Here is a 22,437-nt window from a genome sequence, read left to right as displayed (position 1 = left end):
ATATTTAATTTCATAATTTTGCATGAAATCAAAGATTTAATTCCATAATTTTGCATGAAATCAAAGATTACATTTCATAATTTTGCATGAAATTAAAGATTTAATTCCATAATTTTGCATGAAATTAAAGATTTAATTTCATAACTTGGCATGAAATCAAAAGCGATCGGTTCTCAAAGAAAAAGAAATCATTTTCACTTTTTTCCCAGTGAATATCTCGTCGAGAAGAATTTGATGAACAAGGACTCCGACGATCGAGACGGGAGACAAAATGTCCTTCGTACTTGAAAGATCGCCTTTGAGGATCACCGCCTTTTGAAGAATTTTACCTTTGATTTCTACAAACGGAAATGTTACGTCAGGTTAAAAAGAAAATGGGTCAACGATACGTCGACAAATTGTCACACATTGGACAAGTGTCCTCGATCAGTCGGAGAAAGGATGTGGTGAAAGATTAGATGGCGAGAAAAGAGTTCTGCCTCATTAAGGTGATATGAAAAGGTCGTTCTATATATTTAAACGTAAAATTATTTATGAAACTTTTCTCGCCTTAAGGTGATATGAGAAGGTCATCCTATATATGTGAAACGTAAAATTATTTATGAAATTTTTCTCTTCTTAAGATAATATGAAAAGATCATTCTATATATTTAAACATAAACTTATGTATGAAACTTTTCTCGTCTTAAGGTGATATGAAAGGGTCATTCTATATATTTAAACATAAACTTATGTATGAAACTTTTCTCGTCTTAAGGTGATATGAAAGGGTCATTCTATATATTTAAACGTAAAGTTATTTATGAAACTTTTTTCGCCTTTGGGGGATATGAAAAGGTCATTCTATATATGTAAAGCGTAAAATTATTAATGAAATTTATCACGCCTTAAAGTGGTATGAAAAGGTTATTCTATATATAAGAAACCTCAAAACATTTATTAAACTTTTCTGAAAACCGAGTACACCGAATTATTTGAAACTTCATTATCTGATTATGGAGGTTCTAAGGAAGAACACGATGCTGATGAATTTTCATTTTTCCCAGGAAAAATGCATTCTTAGTTCTAGCCTGGAATAAATGCAAAAAATTTGTATTAAAAATGAAATTTCATAAGCCGTTCTTCATATTCAAATTCTTCAAATTTCATACACGTTCTTCCTTAGGGCTTTCATGATCACATAATGAAATTTCGAAAGATTCAATGGACTCAGTTTATAGAAAAGTTTTATAAATATTTTGATATTTCATATATGTAGAATGTCGCTGTCATATCACCTTAATATATTAAATAAAATGAAAAAATGAAATTTCATGATATTCGCGTTCTTTCTTATTGCCTTCATAATCACATAATGAAGTTTCAAATGATACGGTGCACTCAGTTTATATAAAAGTTTTATAAATAGTTTGACATTTCATATATGTAGAATGTCGTTTTCATATCACCTTAATTCATTAAATAAGATGCTCCGCGAAGTGAGCACAAAGACAATTTGTAAAACAAGTCTCAACCAAACGAATGTCTTCCGGAGACGCAGTTTTCAAGGAAGATCTTCCGCTCCGATAAATTATTCATGAATTCATGAACGAGGAGCACCCTGAGCTAAGGCGACTTAAAAAAATGAAATATCCACAGATAATAAATCGCCCCCGGAATCCCAGGAAATACTCTGCATGATACAATCGCGTTTTCCTAATCCGTGAAACAGATTTTAGAAAATTCAGCGATAGATCGAGGCGACGACATTGTTTACACCGAGGGATTAAGGTGATATGAAAGTGGTTCCCTTTTTCCAAACTTTTTATGAACTCGTTTCAAGCTTTACAATGCGATTCGGATACCATAAGATCCCGACCGCCATGAAATTTCAATTTTTTAATAATTTGTTTANAAGATCTCGTTTATGAAACTTTCCTCCAAATTAGAATTACCAATTCGGTTTCAAACTTCACAATATGGATATGGAGGTTAGAATTAAAATCTTCACAGCGAGAAAATTTCAATTTTCAAACAATTTTGTTTATAGATATTTTCAAATTTTGTTATAAAAATGTAATATCTTCACCTTAAAGAAATGAAATATATATCCACGGATAATCAGAACCTCTAGGAGTTTCAGGAAATAATCTGCACGGTGTAAACTTGTCTCCTTAATCCACTTTGGCAAGTTAAGGCTGTTTTGAAAGCGGATTTCCGACACTTTGCATAGCGCTAGATCGAAGCGACGACGTCGTGGTTTACATCGAGGAATTAAGCCACAGTTGCGATTCCTCTTCCCGGTTCTCCAAACTCGAGCAAAGTGCTTGAGATTTGCAGTTTCCGGTCTCGAAGGGCCTGAATTTAATGGCCAGTTGCCCGATCGAATATAAATCCGATGTCCCGCGCCATTATTTAGGTATAGACGGAACATGATATAGAAAATTAAATACGTTTCGATACATATAAAATGACCCTTTCGTGTCACCTTAAGGTCTTGTTAGAAAAGGATTGTCAGGACGAAACTGTTCTCATCCCTGGATTTCCTTTTTCGAATCAACTTCACCTTAAGATCGGGTTATAAAAGGATTCGACTTCATCTTAAGATCGCGTTATAAAAGGACTTGACTTCACCTTAATATTGCATAAAAAAGGATTATTAGGACGAAACTGTCCTCGTCCTTCGACTTGCTTTTTCGAATCGACTTCACCTTAAGATCGCGTTATAAAAGGATTCGACTTCACCTTAAGATCCCGTTGTTAAAGGATTATCAGGACGAAACTGTCCTCGTTCCTCGGTTTTCTTTTTCGACTTGACTTCACCTTAAGATCGCGTTATAAAAGCATTCGACTTCCCTTAAGATCGCGTTATGAAAGGACTCGACTTCACCTTAAGATCGTCTTATAAAAGGATTAACAGGACGAAACTGTCCTCATCCCCCAATTATCCTTATTCAAATCAACTTCACCTTAATATCGTCTTATAAAAGGATTATCAGGACCACACTCATCCCCCGATTTCCTCTGTGAAATTCAAAAGACAAACGCCACTCTCAATTTTCTCCTTCCTGGAGTTTCAACCCAGGATCGGGAAACACAGCGGATACGTCTTCATTTAATGAACCGGAAATGAGAAGGATACCTATACGTGAGCCAGAAAGGGAAAAAAGCCCTGAAAGCTCGCAGGTGAGGAGAGAGGTCGTCGTCGAATCTCGCGGTCTAATAAAAATGAACGAGCCTGTAGTCTGCGGAAAATCACGGAAAATCTACAGAAGCTCCCTACGTGCGCCCGATTTTCCCACAGGGGGATGAAGGAGTGACGGGACGTGGGATTTAAAAAAAAAGGAAAATGATGGGGAAGGTTAATGGGACCGCTTTCCCGTGGGACGCGTTCGGGTTATCCCAGGAGAAAAGAGAATCGGCCGTGGATTTTCGTCGCGACGAATCTCTTTCATTGTTAGTTGATGTTCATACTGAAAATGTCACTTAACTTGATGTGAAAGAGGCATCCGAAAACTCAATCGTTCGTCAAACTTTTCCACGAACTGGGTGCACCGAATCGTCAATATGAACATTTCAGTCTGTGATGTTCATGCTGAAAACGTCACGACAAGTCGCACTCTTAAGGTGATGGGAAAGTGGCATCCGAAAACTCAATTGTTCGTAAACTTTTCCACGAACTGGGTGCACCGAATCGTCAATATGAACATTTCAGTCTGTGATGTTCATGCTGAAAACGTCACGAGAAGTCGCACTCTTAAGGTGATGTGAAAGTGGCATCCGAAAACTCAATCGTTCATTAAACTTTTCCACGAACTGGGTGCACCGAATCGTCAATATGAACATTTTAGTCTGTGATGTTCATGCTGAAAACGTCACAAGTCGCACTCTTAAGGTGATGGGAAAGTGGCTCCCGAAAACTCAATCGTTCGTGAAATTTTTCCACGAATTGGATGCACCGAATCGTCGCAATCTTTTCTTCATGAACATTGTAATATATTATGTAATTGTAATATATATTATAATATAATATTGTAACATTGTAATATATCATGCTGAAAATGTCACAAGAAGTCGCACTCTTAAGACGATATAAAAGTGGTATCCGAAAACTCAATCGTTCGTAATCTTTTCCACGAACTGGATGCACTGAATCGTCTCAAAGTTTTCAACATGAACATTGCAGTTTGTGATGTTCATTCTGAAAACGTCACGCGAAGTCGCACTTTTAATGTGATGTGAAAGCGACATCCAAAAACTAAACCGTTCATGGAACTTTTCCACAAACTGGGCGCATCGAATCATCTCAAACTTTTCAACGTGAACATTGTAGTTTGTGATGTTCATGCTGAAAATGTCACTTAAGGTGATGTGGAAATTGCATCGGAAAACTCAATCGTTTGTCAAACTTTTCCACGAACTAGGCGCACCGAATCATCTCAAACTTTTCAACGTGAACATTGTAGTTTGTGATGTTCATGCTGAAAATGTCACTTAAGGTGATGTGAAAGCGACATCCGAAAACTCAATCGTTCACGGAACTTTTCCACGAACTGGGTGCATCGAATCATCCAAAACTTTTCAACGTGGACATTGTAATCTATGACGTTCATGCTGAAAATGTCACTTAAGGTGATGTGGAAGCGACATCCGAAAACTCAATCGTTTATGTAACTTTTCACGGAATTGAATGTACGGAATGATTCGAAACTTTACCACATGAACATGAAAGCTCTAAGGAAGGTTTCGCCTCCTACGAAACTTTATTAAGTTCATAACTTAAGAGGAATCGAAATAATTCGGTGTTCACGATTAATTAGCTCACCTGGAAGTTAGTTCTATGGAGAAGAAGACGTATTCGCCAGAATCTACCATTCCGAGTTCCTCGGCTGCTAAGAGGATTTCCCTGATGGTCGACGAGTTGGCGCACATCACCACAACTGGAACGAGAAAGAGTAAACAGCTTGAATTAGATCGTAAATAAGGCTTAACCTCTCCAGAGTGCGATACTTAGCTTTCATTTGTATTACTATTTTAATTTATTTATGGGTGGAAATATATCGAAAGAGCTTTAACCCTTTGCACTCGAGGACTTTGCCATTCCAGTTGCCAGTCATCTCTCGAGTGCAAAGTGTTAAATCATTTCCAAACAATTTCATAATGAAATTCAATCGCTTTTTATTTGCTTCGTTTTTTATTTATCCTCTCCAGAGGGCGATGTTTAACTATCAATTGTATCACTATTTTAATTTATTTATTGGTGGAAATATAGGGGTAGAGCTTTTAAATCGTCTCCAAAATATTTCATAATGAAATTCAATCGCTTTTCATTTTTTTATTATTTGATTTATCCTCACGAGTGCGATACTTAACTTTCTATTGTAATACTATTTTCATTTTTTTATAGGGGAAAATATATCCAAAGGGGTAGAGCTTTTAAATCGTCTCCAAAATATTTCATAATGAAATTCAATCGCTTTTCATTTGCTTATTATAATTTTCCTTTTTTTTTCTGAGTGATGGCATATAATAAAAAGTTGCAATAGTATCGTTGGTAATGGACGGTAAGTAGTACCGGAAAATAATCGTCAGACAAGAAAAAATACTATTTATAGTCTGGAAATTGTTTCCAACGCATGTAACAAAGTGTAGAAATATTAAATAATATTTTTTGAGAGTCTTTTTAAGAATTGAGTAAGTGAAAACGGTGTCTATACATCAGACGAGGAGTTTCAGTAGGAACAATGGTAATGCACGGTAAGTAGTATCTGAAAATAATGATCAGCCAAGAAAAAATCCTACTTTGAGGAATTAATAAGAGGAATGAATAATAAATGAACAAGAAATGAATAACAAATGAACAAGAAACGAATAAAAAATGAATGAGATGTGAACAAGAAATAAATAAGAAATGAATAACAAATGAACAAGAAACGAATAAAAAATGAATAAGATGTGAACAAGAAATGAATAATAAATGAACAAGATATGAATATGAAATGAATAACAAATGAACAAAAAACAAATAAAAAATGAATAATAAATGAACAAGAAATGAACAAGAGAAATAATTAGAATCAGTTTATCCCAATTTCACGATTCACTCCCCAGTAATCCCTTACCTTCGATAAGGTATTCACCCTCCTACGTGAGTTAGAGACTATCGATTATTAATTAGGACACGGAGTTAATTAATCAGTATGCATGTTCGAACAGAGACATCGGTGTTCAAGGAGTGCACTTGAGTGCATTTCTCGAATACATGTGCATCCGAGTGCAAGGGGTGAGTTACTAAGGGTGGAGTCGTATTATGCGGCCGTTCCGGACCGGACGTGAGGCATGCGGTTTTGCGGAAAGACCTCGACGGATCGCATTGTTATCCGGAAAACTTGCATGAAGAAGGTTGTCGGTTCTTCTAAAGCTTTTTTTGTGAATTTCTCATTATGACGATGGAATTTAAAATCATTTTTTTCGGACAAGTGCACTATTTACGAAATGCAGTATTTTGTTTAAACATTGGGGTAAAAGGATCCTATGAAATGCACTATTTCGTTAACAATTGGTTAGTCGGGATCGAGAATAAGGAACTGAAAATTAATTTGAATTTTTTAATTAATTTGGCTGAAAATTTCGGAAGAGATTTGTTGAAAATATATATTTTCCATTGACGCGATGTATAAACATTGTTTATCAGTATCGTTGAACAATGAAATAGATCGAGATTAAAANGCCGCCTTAAATTCGAAAATGTTTTGAAAATATTCTAAATGTCTGGTAAATATTTACAAAGTGTACGATGTTCTGTAAATATGTTGAAAATAAAAAATAAATATTTTGGACCACTGGGGTCCAATCGAAATCGAAAATCACGTGAAAAAAAGTGTCGCCACATTTTCGAAAATGGTTTGCAACTATATCAAATATTTGGTAAATATTTACAAAATGTACGATATTCTGTAAATATGTTGAAAATAAAAGACAAATATTTTCGGCTACTGGGGTATAATTAAATTTGAAAATCACGTGAAAAAAAAATGCCGCCATAAATTTGAAAATATTTTGCAACTATTTGAAATATCTGGTAAATATTAAATATTTACAAAATATACGATATTCGATAAATATGTTAAAAATATAAGACAATTGTTTTGGGCTACTAGGGTCTAATCGATTCGAAAATCACGTGAAAAAAAGTGCCGCCATAAATTTCAAATCTATTATTTTATTTAAGGGTTTCCATTATTCTCGCTCGGTAATAAAAGAACAATTGAAGCACATCTGCAGCTAATCTGTTTCCGATCGCCTGACGTCGGTATTAAAACTCGATTATTAATCATCCCTCTATGCGCAATACTTTTTTTTTTATCCGACCCAGATTTCTACTGACAGGAGAAAGAGGAAAAATCAAAGCACGTCCTAAAACGAGGCAGAAATCGATTATTAACCATAGCTACTTCGACATCCTATGTCAACATTGCAGCAATTTTATTATTTTTATTCTACACAAGTCAAATATTTGTTACGTATTTTTAAAACCAGAATTGATTAATTTTGCATTTATTTAAAAAAGAATTATTAACCGTAGCTACTTCGACGTCCTATATCAACATTGCAGCAATTTTATTAGTTTTATTTCTACATAAGTAAAATAATTGTTAAGTATTTTTAAGACCCAAAAAATCGAAATCGATGGAAATTTCGAAAAAACAAAACGTCGAAAAGAAATACATTTCAAAAAATACGAAACTTTTCTAAAAGACAAAAATTTTCGAAAAAACAAAACTTCGAAAAAAATTAATTTCGAAAAATACAAAACTTTTCTAAAAGACAATAGTTCTCGAAAAAACAAAACTTCGAAAGATATTAATTTCGAAAAAAACAAAACCGAGATATAAATTCCGAAAAAAACAAAACTGAGATATAAATTTCGAAAAAAACAAAACTTCGAAAGAAAGAAATTTCGATAAAAACAAAACTTCGAAAGAAATAAATTTCGATAAAAACAAAACTTCGAAAGAAATAAATTTCCAAAAATACAAAACCTTTCTAAAAGACAAAAGTGTTCGAAAAAACAAAACTTCGAAAGATATACATTTCGAAAAAAAACAAAACTTCGAAAGAAATAAATTTCCAAAAATACAAAACCTTTCTAAAAGACAAAAGTGTTCGAAAAAACAAAACTTCGAAAGAAATAAATTTCCAAAAGTACAAAACCTTTCTAAAAGACGAAAGTTTTCGAAAGAACTAAACTTCGAAAAAAACAGAACTTCGAAAGAAATAAATTTCGAAAAAAGCAAAAATTGCAGCAAGCTCAGATGAACCACGTAGTAAATAAAAATATTGCAAAGTTATAACATCTCATTGCGATATTCCCGAAAGGTCCAACTTCCTTATCCCTTCCAAAGTTAATAATAAAAAAGTGGGAAATGGCGAAACGTGACTCGCACGGATGGAATTTGACACGTGAAGGGATGAAAAGTTAAAGGTAAACTTTAAGGCCGGTCGAATTTCCTAAAGCCTTCTCGTCAGGTAATATAAGACGTGTCTTGTATAGCCCCGCAAACTGTAAACTAAATCGGCACCAATAATTGCCAAGATGGCGGATACTGATTATCACATAGATGGACTCTCCACCTCGGTCGATCTGTTCCTTGGATTTCAGAAATCAACCTCCGGAAATACGAGTTATCTACGACAATCGGTTTCCCACTGAACACCAAACCTAACAGTTACATAACCTAAAACTAGCAAATAACGTAACGTTTGTTACAAGGTCATAACCTAACAGTTACGTAACATAGAGCTAAGTAGGTACATGACATGACATATGGAAACTGAAGAAATGAACCCTGAAATTTGAATAATCTTCATTCTAAAAAAGTGACCATATAAATGCATTCAAAATTTCGAATTTTTGAATATACATATATTTAAAAGTAAGGACACTATAAATGAACACTGAATTTTGAATAATCTTCATTCTAAAAGAATGACTATGTAAATGCATTTCGAATTTTTTGAATATAAATATCTTAAAAAGAAAATGCAAAAAATTTCGAATTTTCTCAATATAAAAATGTTATAAAGGATACTAAAATGATAATTGAAGATATGAACACTGAATTTTGAATAATCTTCATTCTAAAAGAATGACTATGTAAATGCATTTCGAATTTTTTGAATATAAATATCTTAAAAAGAAAATGCAAAAAATTTCGAATTTTCTCAACATAAAAATGTTATAAAGGATACTGAAATGATAACTGAAGATATGAACACTGAATTTTTAATAATCGTCATTCTAAAAGAGTGACTATGTAAGTGCATTTCGAATTTTTTCAATATAAAAATGTTAAAAAGGACACTAAAATGATAACTGAAGAAATGAACACTGAATTTTGAATAATCTAGATTCTAAAGGAATGACCGTGTAAATGCATTCAAAATTTCGAATTTTTGAATATAAATATATTCAAAAGTAAGGACACTAGAAATGTAAACTGAAGAAATGAACCCTGAATTTTGAATAATGTTGATTCTAAAAGAGTGATCATATAAATGCATTCAAAATTTCGAATAATAGTGAGTACAAATGTATGAAAAAAGAAAGAATAGCAGCACTCGAAATGAAAACTGAAGAAATGAACACTGAAATTGGAATAATCTTCATTCTAAAAGAGTGACCATATAAATACATTAAAAATTCTGAATTTGTTCAATATGCATATGTTAAAAAGTACACTAGAAATGAAAACTGAAGAAATAAACCCTGAAATTTGAATAATCTTGATTCTAAAAGAGTGACCAATTAGATTTATTCAAAATTTCGAATTTTTCAATATAGACGTACTGAAAAATAAAAAATGGCAACACTAGAAATGAGAACAGAAAAAATGTGTCAATAGTCAATATTTCATGGCAATTCCTACGTAATACCATAATAATTCGATCTACCAATTCCCGTGGGATTTATTTCGAAAATTGATCCGAATCTCGAACTGTTTACCCCTTTCTTGGGCGTCGTTCTTCTATCCGCCCCAATCCTGCCGTTATCAACGACGCGCCATTATCATTTCGTCCCGACGTTTCGATCAGTTCCCTAGATTGAACCAAAGACTCGAATCGAGGAATCGGCACGATTGCATGTAATCATCGTAACCGGGAAATGAGCCGATAGATTAATTTCTACTTATGTCTCATCGAGCAGATGTACTTCCGAATTGCACATCCGCGATGATAAATGAACAATTCCATATTGTTCACCCCGAGCATACCTCATCTTACTTAATGATTCATTTTATTTAATTTGTTCAGGACGGGGAATTATATGAAATTGCAATATTTTTTCAACTGCGAAACTGCTGCACACTTGAAAAAAATTAACCATTTTACTTAACAATTCATTTGATTATATTTTTTCAGCACATCCGCGATGATAAATGAACAATTCCATATTGTTCACACCGAGCATGCCTCATCTTACTTAATAATTCATTTGATTACATTTGTTCAGCGCATTCGCGATGATAAATGAACAATTTCTCATCGTTTACACCGAGCATACCTCATCTTACTTAATGATTCATTTGATTACATTTGTTCAGCACATCCGCGATGATAAATGAACAATTCCATATTGTTCACCCCGAGCATACCTCATCTTACTTAACACATCATTTGATTACATTTGTTCAGCACAGTATTATATGAAATTGCAATATTTTTTCAACTGCGAAACTGCTTCACACTTTAAAAAAAAATTAACCATGAAATCCTTATCAGTACCTACAAGCATAACAATGATAACAGTACCATACCGTAGAAAATTCAATGTAGCGTCCAATGTTCATTAATTTATGAACAATTTGTTATTGTTATTGGAATTATCCATGATAGGAAAAAACTTCAGAAAATTCAATACAGCGTCCCATGTTCATTAATTTATGAACAATTTCTTATTGCTATGGTAATCTTCCATGAAAAAAAAAAAACTGCATAAAATTCTATATAGCGTCCAATGTTCACTAATTTATGAACAATTTCTTATTGTTATTGGAATTATCTATGAAACGAAAAAATTGCAGAAAATTCAAGATATCGTCCAATGTTCAATAATTTATGAACAATTTCTTATTGTTATGGGAATTATCCATGAAAATAAAAAACTGCATAAAATTCTATACAGCATCCAACGTTCATTAATTTATGAACAATTTCTTATTGTTATGGGAATTATCCATGAAAGCCTTTATTCCTACCTTAACCCCATTTAGCGTAACCGATCGAGACTTGCATTCGAGGTAGCTCGACATGGCCACCCAATTATATCGTTAAGGTAAAGTTCATGGAACGATGCAATCGATTAGGAGTTTGCAACTCGACAAAGGGTTCATAAGCGATCCGAGGAAATTTCCCGGGAAATATCGCTGCACCCGTCGACCCATTTGCTGGTTTTCCTTTTTTTGGAAAAGCAGTTCCCTCACGCTGGTCTCTCGAGTTCCTTACAGAATTTGCTGATTCGGGAAGAAAAAGTCCTAGATCAGCATTTCCAGATCGACTATGACCATATAGCGCTATTTTGATTCCCCTAGAAAATGTTGTAAGAAACTTTAACATGTCCTTTGTTAAAAAGGACCTCCGTTAGCGTTAATCTTATTTATTGCTACGTTTTGAATGAAAAAGGTAATCATTTATTATTCCATTTTTCATGAAAAAGTGTAACTTGTTAAGTAGCATTTCTTCCTTACTGATTCGGAAAGAAAAAGTCCTAGATCAGCATTTCCGGATCGACTATAACCATATAGCGCTATTTTGATTCCCCTAGAAAATTTTGTAAGAAACTTTAACATGTCCTTTGTTAAAAAGGACCTCCATTAGCGTTAATCTCATTTATTGTTACGTTTTTTATGAACGAGTGTAACTTCTTGAGTAGCATTTCTTCCTTACTAATTCGGGAAGAAAAAGTCCTAGATCAGCATTTCCGGATCGACTATAACCATCTAGCGCTATTTTGATTCCCCTAGAAAATGTTGTATTGAATTTTAACATGTTCTTCATTAAAAAGGACCTTTGATAGCGTTAACTTATTTCATTATACTATTTTTCATAAAAAAGATGCAATTTCATAAGGAATATCCATTCTCAATTCATTCTTGAACCCTTTTCCTTTCTTTCTTTTTAATATGAAAATTTTCTAGAAAATATTGTAACAAATTTTAACATGTCCTTTATTAAAAAGGACCTCCGTTAGCGTTAATCACTTTTATTATGTCATTTTCTATGAAAAAATTGNATCTTGCAAGGCCAAGATTGAAACTGCAAGACGAAATCATGAAAGTCTACTTTTTGTAAGCCCAAGACCAAGATCGATGTTACTCATCATGACCTCTTAATGATGATCGAATGCAAGACCAAGGCCAAGATCGATCCTGCTCCTCACATCCTCTTATTTATAATCAAATACAAGTCCAAGACCAAGATCTGACTTATCACAACCTCTTATTGATGATCAAATATATTATAAAAAATTTCAACATATCCTTTATTAAAAACCATTCTCACGGTATTTTCATTTCCCTAGAAAACATTATTACGAATTTTATCGAGCTTCATTTCACTACAGAATTTACGTCGAGCGCATGTCTATTAATTATTAGGATTATTGATCAAGTGCAATCAAACGAGAACACCTGTTCAACTGAAATTTCATCCCAATTATGATATTCCCAGATATTAACTTTTTTGATAACATGGAAATGTCATTCATGATTCCATAAAGTACATTTCTGCCTCAAAGATATTTGGAGTGAAAGGGTCAACAAGCTGCCCTAAAGGTGATATCAATATTTTGATAACAGATTTAATAACATATAATCCTAACATTGGCCCGCTCCAAAAAATTCCGAATACATTTTTTTTCCTTCAGAAATATTATTTATAAAAAATGATATGTCAAGTAAAACTGCCTAGAAGTGACCAGCAGTGCCGGGGAATATATTGTTAATTAATAAGTGGTTCTTTCGTTGCAAATATGGATTTTTTCCCGGATACATTTCTTCGGGAATTTATGAAAGAAAATTCCGAATACATATTTTTTCCTTCAGAAATATTATTTATAAAAAATTATATATCAAGTGAAACTGCCTAAAAGTGACCAGCAGTGCCGGAGAATATATTGTTAATTAATAAGTGGTTCTTTCGTTGCAAATGTGGATTTTTTCCCGAATACATTTCTTCGGGAATTCATGAAAGAAAATTCCGAATACATATTTTTTCCTTCAGAAATATTATTTATAAAAAATTATATATCAAGTGAAACTGCCTAAAAGTGACCAGCAGTGCCGGAGAATATATTGTTAATTAATAAGTGGTTCTTTCGTTGCAAATGTGGATTTTTTCCCGAATACATTTCTTCGGGAATTCATGAAAGAAAATTCCGAATACATATTTTTTCCTTCAGAAATATTATTTATAAAAAATTATATATCAAGTGAAACTGCCTAAAAGTGACCAGCAGTGCCGGAGAATATATTGTTAATTAATAAGTGGTTCTTTCGTTGCAAATGTGGATTTTTTCCCGAATACATTTCTTCGGGAATTCATGAAAGAAAATTCCGAATACATATTTTTTCCTTCAGAAATATTATTTATAAAAAATTATATATCAAGTGAAACTGCCTAAAAGTGACCAGCAGTGCCGGAGAATATATTGTTAATTAATAAGTGGTTCTTTCGTTGCAAATGTGGATTTTTTCCCGAATACATTTCTTCGGGAATTCATGAAAGAAAATTCCGAATACATATTTTTTCCTTCAGAAATATTATTTATAAAAAATTATATATCAAGTGAAACTGCCTAAAAGTGACCAGCAGTGCCGGAGAATATATTGTTAATTAATAAGTGGTTCTTTCGTTGCAAATGTGGATTTTTTCCCGAATACATTTCTTCGGGAATTCATGAAAGAAAATTCCGAATACATATTTTTTCCTTCAGAAATATTATTTATAAAAAATGATATGTCAAGTAAAACTGCCTAGAAGTGACCAGCAGTGCCGGGGAATATATTGTTAATTAATAAGTGGTTCTTTCGTTGCAAATATGGATTTTTTCCTGGATAAATTTCTTCGGGAATTTATGAAAGAAAATTCCGAATACATTTTTTTTCCTTCAGAAATATTATTTATAAAAAATTATATATCAAGTGAAACTGCCTAAAAGTGACCAGCAGTGCCGGAGAATATATTGTTAATTAATAAGTGGTTCTTTCGTTGCAAATGTGGATTTTTTCCCGAATACATTTCTTCGGGAATTCATGAAAGAAAATTCCGAATACATATTTTTTCCTTCAGAAATATTATTTATAAAAAATGATATGTCAAGTAAAACTGCCTAGAAGTGACCAGCAGTGCCGGAGAATATATTGTTAATTAATAATTGGTTATTTCGTTGCAAATATGGATTTTTTCCTGGATAAATTTCTTCGGGAATTTATGAAAGAACCTAATGAAATTATTTTATTTAAGATTGCCAATCATTGAGGGACTGAAATTTACATCACAACACTTGGGATCAATAGTGACAGCGATGACGACGATGATTGGCAATCATCCGACCCGGAAATCGAATTAAATCCACGAAACGGGAAAATTAGAGCTAGAATTGCATTGTGCTGACCAGGAACCAGATTAGAATTCAAATGTACGTTCCAGTTTAAACACTGGTCATTGTTCCCTAACTCTACCGGTTTCACTATCAGAACAGTTATCAGTTCCGTCCTCAAACCTTTGCAAACAAGTCATGTAAGTATTCCCAGTTATTCTAAGGAAATTCGTTCCCAAGTTTCATGAACAAAATGCTTTTACGCCACTTTGACATCCCCTTAAAGGGACCAGCACGGAATGAAAGGAACCACAACAACAATCGTAAAGTAGGACCAACACAATTAAATCAAATTCAAAGTAGAACTGAAGTTCATCTAGTTGTTCTAAGGAAATTCGTTCCCAAGTTTCATGAACAAGAACGCTTTTACGCCACTTTGACATCCCCTTAAAGGGACCAGCACGGAATGAAAGGAACCACAACAACAATCGTAAAGTAGGACCAACACAATTAAATCAAATTCAAAGTAGAACTGAAGTTCACCTAGTTGTTCTAAGGAAATTCGTTCCCAAGTTTCATAAACGAGACCTCTTTTACGCCACTTTCGTATCCCCTTAAGGGGACCTACGCCCAGTAAAAAGAACCACAACAAAAAGGGTAAAGTAGGACCAACACAGGTCTAGGTTAGATTCAAAGTAGAGCTGAAGTTCACCTAGTTATTCTAAGGAAATTTATCCCCAAGTTTCATAAACGCCACTTTAACACCCCCTTAACATGTCGACTGTCGCGTCACACAAATTCGAGTAACATAGCAATCAAATAAAATGCGCGTGGCAGTCAAAGTGTTAAAGGGACCAGCTCCCAAAGCCAATAAAAGGAACCACAACAACAAGCGTGAAGTAGGACCAACACGGTTCTAAGTTCGATTCAAAGTTAGAGCTGAAATGATCCACCCAGTTATTCTAAGCAAATTTATTCCCAAGTTTTATTGACGCCATTATCACATCCCCTTAAAGGGACCAGCTCCCAAGACCAATAAAAGGCACCACAACAACATGCGTAGGTCCAGGTCACACAACACAGGTCTAGGTAAGATTCAAAGTAAAGCTGAAATTTCTACTGATGGTCAGCATCGATAAATGAACATTCAATGAACTTACGAACTCGCGTCACTTACTCCTGGCGGATTTGGAGACGAAGGCGAGGAGTCCCCGGATTTCCTGAAGGCTGATGGCCTCCTGGTTGAAGCTTCTATGAACCGGTGTGGAGTTCAGGGCAGTGAAAACCGCACCCATGGTGAAGTGGCACTCGGAGTTCCCTCTGCTGCTGGCCACGTCGTGGTTGTGGTAGATCAGTCCCACGACCTTCCATCCGAAGAGCCGAAGGATGTGTCGAAGAGCCTCCCCCACGTGGGAGTGGGAGCCCATCATCCTGGTGAGGGTGGGATAGTGCTCATCCTTGTACCGGAAGGCGTCAGCTTGTGCACCTGCCGTGAGCACGGGGATCCCCCAGGCACCTGCGTACCTGGCCACAGGTGCAATCACGTAGTCGCACACGGGCCCCAAAAAGACGTCTGCTCCGGCCAGGGAAACAAAATCCGGCAATTTCACACTCTAGACCCTGCGACGACACGAGAGGCCCACTCTCAGCGACCCGAAAGCATCCCTTGCCATTTTACGCGACCTGGTTCTCCCTTCATTTGGGGTTCTGGGGGATCTAGGGACCTGGGAGTGGAGGGGAAGAAGGATCTCGATGGTGAGCATCGCTTGTGACGGTTTTGGGTGACTTTGAAAAGCCGGGGATGAAGTTGTAAGCAGCGACTTTGGGGTACACTGTGCCTGGCAGTGGTCTAGTTCTTTCTTTATTTAGGGTCCCAAGGGGTCTAGGGACCTGGGAGTGGAGGGGAAGAAGGATCTCGATGGTGAGCATCGCTGGTGACGGTTTAGGTGGTTTTGAAAAGCCGGGGATGAAGTTGTAAGCAGCGACTTTGGGGTACACTGTGCCTGGCAGTAATATGGTTCTTTCTTCATTTGGGGTCCCAATGGATCTAGGGACTTGGGAGTGGAGGGGAAGAAGGAACTCGATGGTAAGCATCGCTGGTGATGGTTGGGTAGATTTCAAAACAGAGAGATGAAGTTGTAAACAGCGATTTTGGGGTACACTGTGACTGCCAGTGATTTGGTTCTTTCTTCATTTGGGGTCCCAAGTGATCTAGGGACCTGGCAGTGGAGAGGAAGAAGGATCTCGATGGTGATCATCGCTTGTAACGGTTTGGGTGGCTTTGAAAACACAGGGATGAAGTTGTAAGCAGCGATTTTGGGGTACACTGTGCCTAGCAATAATTTGGTTCTTTCTTCATTTTGGGTTCTGCGGGATTTAGAGACTTGGCAGTGGAGGAAAGGAAGTGTTTCGATGGTGATCATCGCTTATGACGGTTTGGGTGGCTTTGAAAACACAGGGATGAAGTTGTAAGCAGCGGTTTTGGGGTGCACTGTCCTGGCAGTGATCTAGTTCTTTCTTCATTTGGGTTCGCAATAGATCTAGGAACCTGGATGCCATAGTAGTCTTGGTCTTGATCTTGCACTTGGGCATCACTACTAAATATTGATGAACAGATCTTAATCTTGCAAGGCCAAGATTGAAACTGCAAGACGAAATCATGAAAGTCTACTTTTTGTAAGCCCAAGACCAAGATCGATGTTACTCATCATGACCTCTTAATGATGATCGAATGCAAGACCAAGGCCAAGATCGATCCTGCTCCTCACATCCTCTTATTTATAATCAAATACAAGTCCAAGACCAAGATCTGACTTATCACAACCTCTTATTGATGATCAAATGCAAAACCAAGGCCAAGATTGATCTTGCACATCACTACCTCTTAATGATGATCGAATGCAAAACCATGACCAAGATTGATCTTGCACATCACTACCTCTTAATGATGATCAAATGACAAAACCAAGACCATGGTAGTCTTGGTCTTGACTTTGTACCCAGCCATCACTATACTCTACCGACCCGCGAAGCTTCAAAACATAAGGAAATGGTTCCATTCTTGATCGTAAAAAAACACAACAGAATAAAAAGCAAGTTGGCGTATTAACGGCGTTGTTTTCGAGGACGCAATCTTCCGCACCATTTCTCGGAGAAGCCCGAATGTTCTGGGAAGAGTTCCAAAGTGTCAAGACCCTCGAATTTACACTTTCCCGGGAAAGACGACCCGCGACATGTCATGTCCTTGTTTGTCTATGACAATGGCGAATCCTCTACGTGTAGAAATTCCCAAACTTCGACACCTCCTGGACACTTCATCCGTTTCCGAAAAATAGGTCCTGCGACAAAATACGAGCCAAAAGAGCTGAGACCGCAGAATTTACACGGAGTCCTGGCAAGGGTCCTAAGAGGAAGTAGTAGAAACTTATTCTAGGGAAAAAAAGGAGATCATCCCAATTAACAAGTAGTGGAATACACTTTGAGAGAGAAGGGTAAAACCAATGATAGTAATCGTATAAAGAGTTATGTCAAAAAATGTGTTTTATACGTTCTACGACAAATTCAACGTCGATATAACGTCTAATCTACGTTTATTAAACTATCGTTTCGGTCGGGTACCGTCAACGTCGTTTAAACGTAGTCTGTATGTGTAATAAACGTTCATAATCGTTTATTATACGTTCAAATTACGTGTAATCTACGTTTATTAAACCATCGTTTCGGTCGGGTACCGTCAACGTCGTTTAAACGTAGTCTGTATGTGTAATAAACGTTCATAATCGTTTATTATACGTTGAAATTACGTGTAATCTACGTTTATTAAACCATCGTTTCAGTCGGGTACCGTCAATGTCGTTTTAATGTAGTCTGTACGTATGATAAACGTTCATAATCATTTACTATACGTTGAAGTAACGTTAAACCGATAAAGTACACATTTCTTCTTGGTTAGAGATAGACGTGTCAAAAAGTTAAAAGAAAAAATCAAAAAGTAAAATTAACCTTTCCTGCAAATGTCTATTTAACGTCCACATTGTGTTTATGTGGATTTCATTAAGGGGTTACACCACTTTGACCCACCCAAAAATTACGGTTTTTCAAGAATTTCTTTTTAAGAATTAAAACGTTTTTATCCAGATTAAAGTACAGGAAGGTATTATACTACTATTAAACAAAAAAATGCTTTTTTGTATTTTTTTTATTTACAAAAATGGCGGCTTGAAAGGCTTGATTTACCGGAGCGCTGCGAAAATCGATGATCGTATGGTGGGCACGATAACTCAGTCCAGGTTTAAGTTAGAACAATAAACGAAAAAGAATTAGTTTCTGTAGCCCAAAAGCTAGCGAAATAAGTAGCCGTTTTCAAAAATATGCATTTTTCACAAAATAGCAACGATTTGAATAGAAAGATACGTATTTTGCCCTAAATTTCGTTAATTAATGTTGCATAAAAAATGCGAATATCAATACATTGAAAAAACCATACGTATTTCGCTAGATAAACATATCACGAATAAAATAAAAAAAGAATCAAGAGGATTGATTGAACATTGGCGGAGCTAGAGTGCCCACCGATTTTTAAAATGCAGTTTTAAGAAAAACGCGTTTACACCTATATACCTGCCCACCGCACGATCACCAATTTTCGCAGTGAGCGGGTTTAATAGTAGTATAATACCTTACTGTATGTTAATTTGGATAAAAACGTTTTATCTCTTAAAAAAAAATTCTTGAAAAAACCGTAATTTTTGGGTGCGTCAAAGTGGTGTAACCCCTTAAACGGCATTGATATGCATTTGTGGGTTAAGTTTAATCTTACGTAAAAATCCACAAAATGAGATCTGACACCGTTTCGACCATGACTCCAAATCCCCGATGTAAACCCACATCAGACACGGCAGAATATCGATCTGCACCTGTAATTAGCCGAGTTTCGCAATTTACAAAGCCCACATACTCATCGATGTCGACTTTCAGTTCCAGCTCCTCCAAGCATTATAGTTTTTAGTTTTAATTTAAGTATAGCTTTAAATCAAGTATAGATATTTGTAGATCAATAGTGGATATATAATTTTAATCTACAATAGACATAGATATTTATATATATCCTTAAGATATTTTTTTAGGTGGATGATAGACGATATACATTTGCTATACCTATAGACCTAATTTAGACGATTAATTTACGTATATACCACTTTATGGGTTGCCTGGGTCCGTATTAGCAATTTNGTTGCCTGGGTCCATATTAGCAATATGTTATATTATAGATATTCATATACATCCTTTAGATATTTTTTTAGGTGGATGATAGCCCATATACATTTGCCATACCTATAGACCTAATTTAGACGATTAATATACGTATATTTTACTACATGGGTTGCTTGTGTCCACATTAGCAAGATGTTATATTATAGATATTCATATACATCCTTTAGATATTTTTTAAATGGATGATAGACGATATACATTTGACAATTAATATACGTATATTCCACTTCATGGGTGTATACGTTAAAAACCTGGAAAAACACGAAATAACCCAACTTGCCTTTAATAAAAGATGATACCTAGCCCATGAGTAATTACAATATCAATGTTCGGTACTTTCAAGCATCATACTTAAGACGATAACGAGGAAAGTACATTGCACTTTCGACGGCACCCTCCGACAAGAGAAAACGATTCTTTTTTTATCACGTCCAGCTTTTCCGGGAAACTCCCCGTAGAGTTACACTGTAATGCCATTACAGATCTCGGCAAGATGGTTAAACCTCGTTTTTCCTCTTTATTTCACCCCCCACTAATAAAAAATGTTGTAAACAAAAATCCCCCAAAACACAATTATTTGATTCAAATGAATATTATTCGATGTAATGTTTATCTTTGTGCGGTAAAAATATATAATTCCGACACTTTGTGTCTTAAATGTGATTTTCAACGTTATTTGTACGTTCTTTCCACCAAAATATTGTTATTTCATCGAAATGAGCATTGTTCATAGATATAGTTTTTTATTGCAATTTATCGCGTACATTAAATAAAATATGCATTATGCACGTTCAATGCATAAGGTTGTACTGAAATTATAAATTCGGTGTCTTAAATATGATTTTCTACGTTATTTGTACGTTCTTTCTACCAAAATATTGTTATTTCATCAAAATGAACATTGTTCATAGAAATTCTTTTTTATTACAATTTATCGCGTACATTAAATAAAATAAACTCCCTTAAAGGGGAGAAACAGGGACCGGAAGTGAATTCAGGAATGGTCACGATATTCAAGTGACTGAGACCGGAAGAGGTGGAGGGTGGATCGAAGGTTGAACGAGGTTCCAAAACCACGAGAAGTTGGTAAAAAGTTTTGAGGTTAGGCGGAAATGAAAAAGCTCGATCGCCGATGCTTGCAGAGAATTATTACCCAGTCTTGGAACAGAGGAAAAAAGAGGAACACGTGGAAGTGGCGGATCGGAAACTGAGGTCGGAGGGAATCGAGCAAATTTGTGGGTCCTAACTACACTGTTCCGTGTGGATGAAAGGGAATTTCTAACCTAAAACTCCTGAAAACCACCTAAATCCTGGCTAAACCTTTCTAGTCAACTTTCTATCCAGAGAATAATTAAAAAAATCAACGAATTCCATAAAATCCACACTAAAAATCGGTCCCAAATGATGGTCACGTCCTTTAACACTTTACCGGAAATCCTGTCAGGGAATTTCTAACCTAAAAGTCCTAGGAACCACCTAGTTCCTGGCTAAACCTTCCTAGCCAGCTTTCTATCTAGTGAATCAACGCAAAATCAATGAATTCCATGAATTCCACACAAAAAATCGGTCCCAAGTCCTGGCAGGGAATTTCTAACCTAAAAGTCCGAACTACCACCTAAATCCTATCTAAACCTTTCTAGCCAACTTTCCATCTAGGGAATAATTTAAAAACCAAAGAAATCCAAGAAATCCACACAAAAAATCGATCCCTAAGAGCACATCCTTTTACATTTTTCCGGAAATCGTCCTTTCGTCCGGACTTCCGGAGCCGAGAAAAATTGCAGAAAATCAGAGAAAATGGGGGAAACTGCACGAAGCCAGTATCGCGTTACCCAAGTCGAAGTAACGAGTCCCACAATAATGAAACGCATTTTATAGTATTATTGCACGTGGCTGGGTAGAAGTGAAAGAAAGAAGAGACCCTCTTTTTTGCCCTTTTCCCGGGAAAGCTCGAATTTCCTGTAAGTGGAGTTGGGATAAAATGCACTCGACGGTTTTCCTGGTCGGAGTAATCGCGATGCAGTTTCTATGGCCCCTTAAGGTGATGTGAAACACGTCGAGGAAATTGATCGACGTCGGTAAAAGGATTCCTCTAAATACCTACGTTGCCGACGTTGAATCGCGAAAAATCGCGACATAAAATGGTTTCGGAACTCAAAATTGTATTTAAATCAAAACATCAATTGGTTTCGGAACTCAAAATTGTATTAAAATCGAAACATCAATTGGTTTCGGAACTCAAAATTGTATTAAAATCAAAACATTCATTGGTTTCGGAACTCAAAATTGTATTAAAATCAGAACATCAAATGGTTTCGGAACTCAAAATCGTATTAAAATCAAAACATCAAATAGTTCGGAACTCAAAATTGTATTAAAATCAAACATCAAATGGTTTCAGAACTGAAAATCATATTAAAATCGAAACTTCAAATGGTTTCAGAACTCGAAATTGTATTAAAGTCAAAACATCAAATGGTTTCGGAACTCAAAATTGTATTAAAGTCACAACATCAGATGGTTTCGGAACTCAAAACTATTAAAATAAAACATCAAATGGTTTCAGAACTGCAAATCGTATTAAA

General features: G+C 35.4%; 1 protein-coding gene across 1 annotated transcript in view; it reads right to left on the bottom strand.

Annotated features, from left to right (window-relative positions):
- Positions 1-21,504, bottom strand: part of LOC105704270 (atrial natriuretic peptide receptor 1) — an 82,207-nt gene extending 60,703 nt beyond the window's left edge. The window contains exons 1-4 of the mRNA XM_023432874.1: positions 21,498-21,504; positions 21,238-21,267; positions 15,756-16,154; positions 4,805-4,919 (exon numbers count right to left, since the gene is read on the bottom strand). Of these exons, the coding sequence (XP_023288642.1) occupies positions 4,805-4,919; positions 15,756-16,154; positions 21,238-21,267; positions 21,498-21,504 (551 nt within the window). The remainder of the gene's footprint in view (positions 1-4,804; positions 4,920-15,755; positions 16,155-21,237; positions 21,268-21,497) is intronic.
- Positions 21,505-22,437: the final 933 nt, after the last annotated feature.

Source organism: Orussus abietinus, unplaced genomic scaffold, assembly GCF_000612105.2.
Source record: "Orussus abietinus isolate OABI.00-Male unplaced genomic scaffold, Oabi_2.0 scaffold342, whole genome shotgun sequence".
NCBI lineage: Eukaryota > Metazoa > Arthropoda > Insecta > Hymenoptera > Orussidae > Orussus > Orussus abietinus.
The sequence above is the reverse complement of the archived record's forward strand: the minus strand, read 5'-3'. Positions and strand labels throughout refer to the sequence as shown.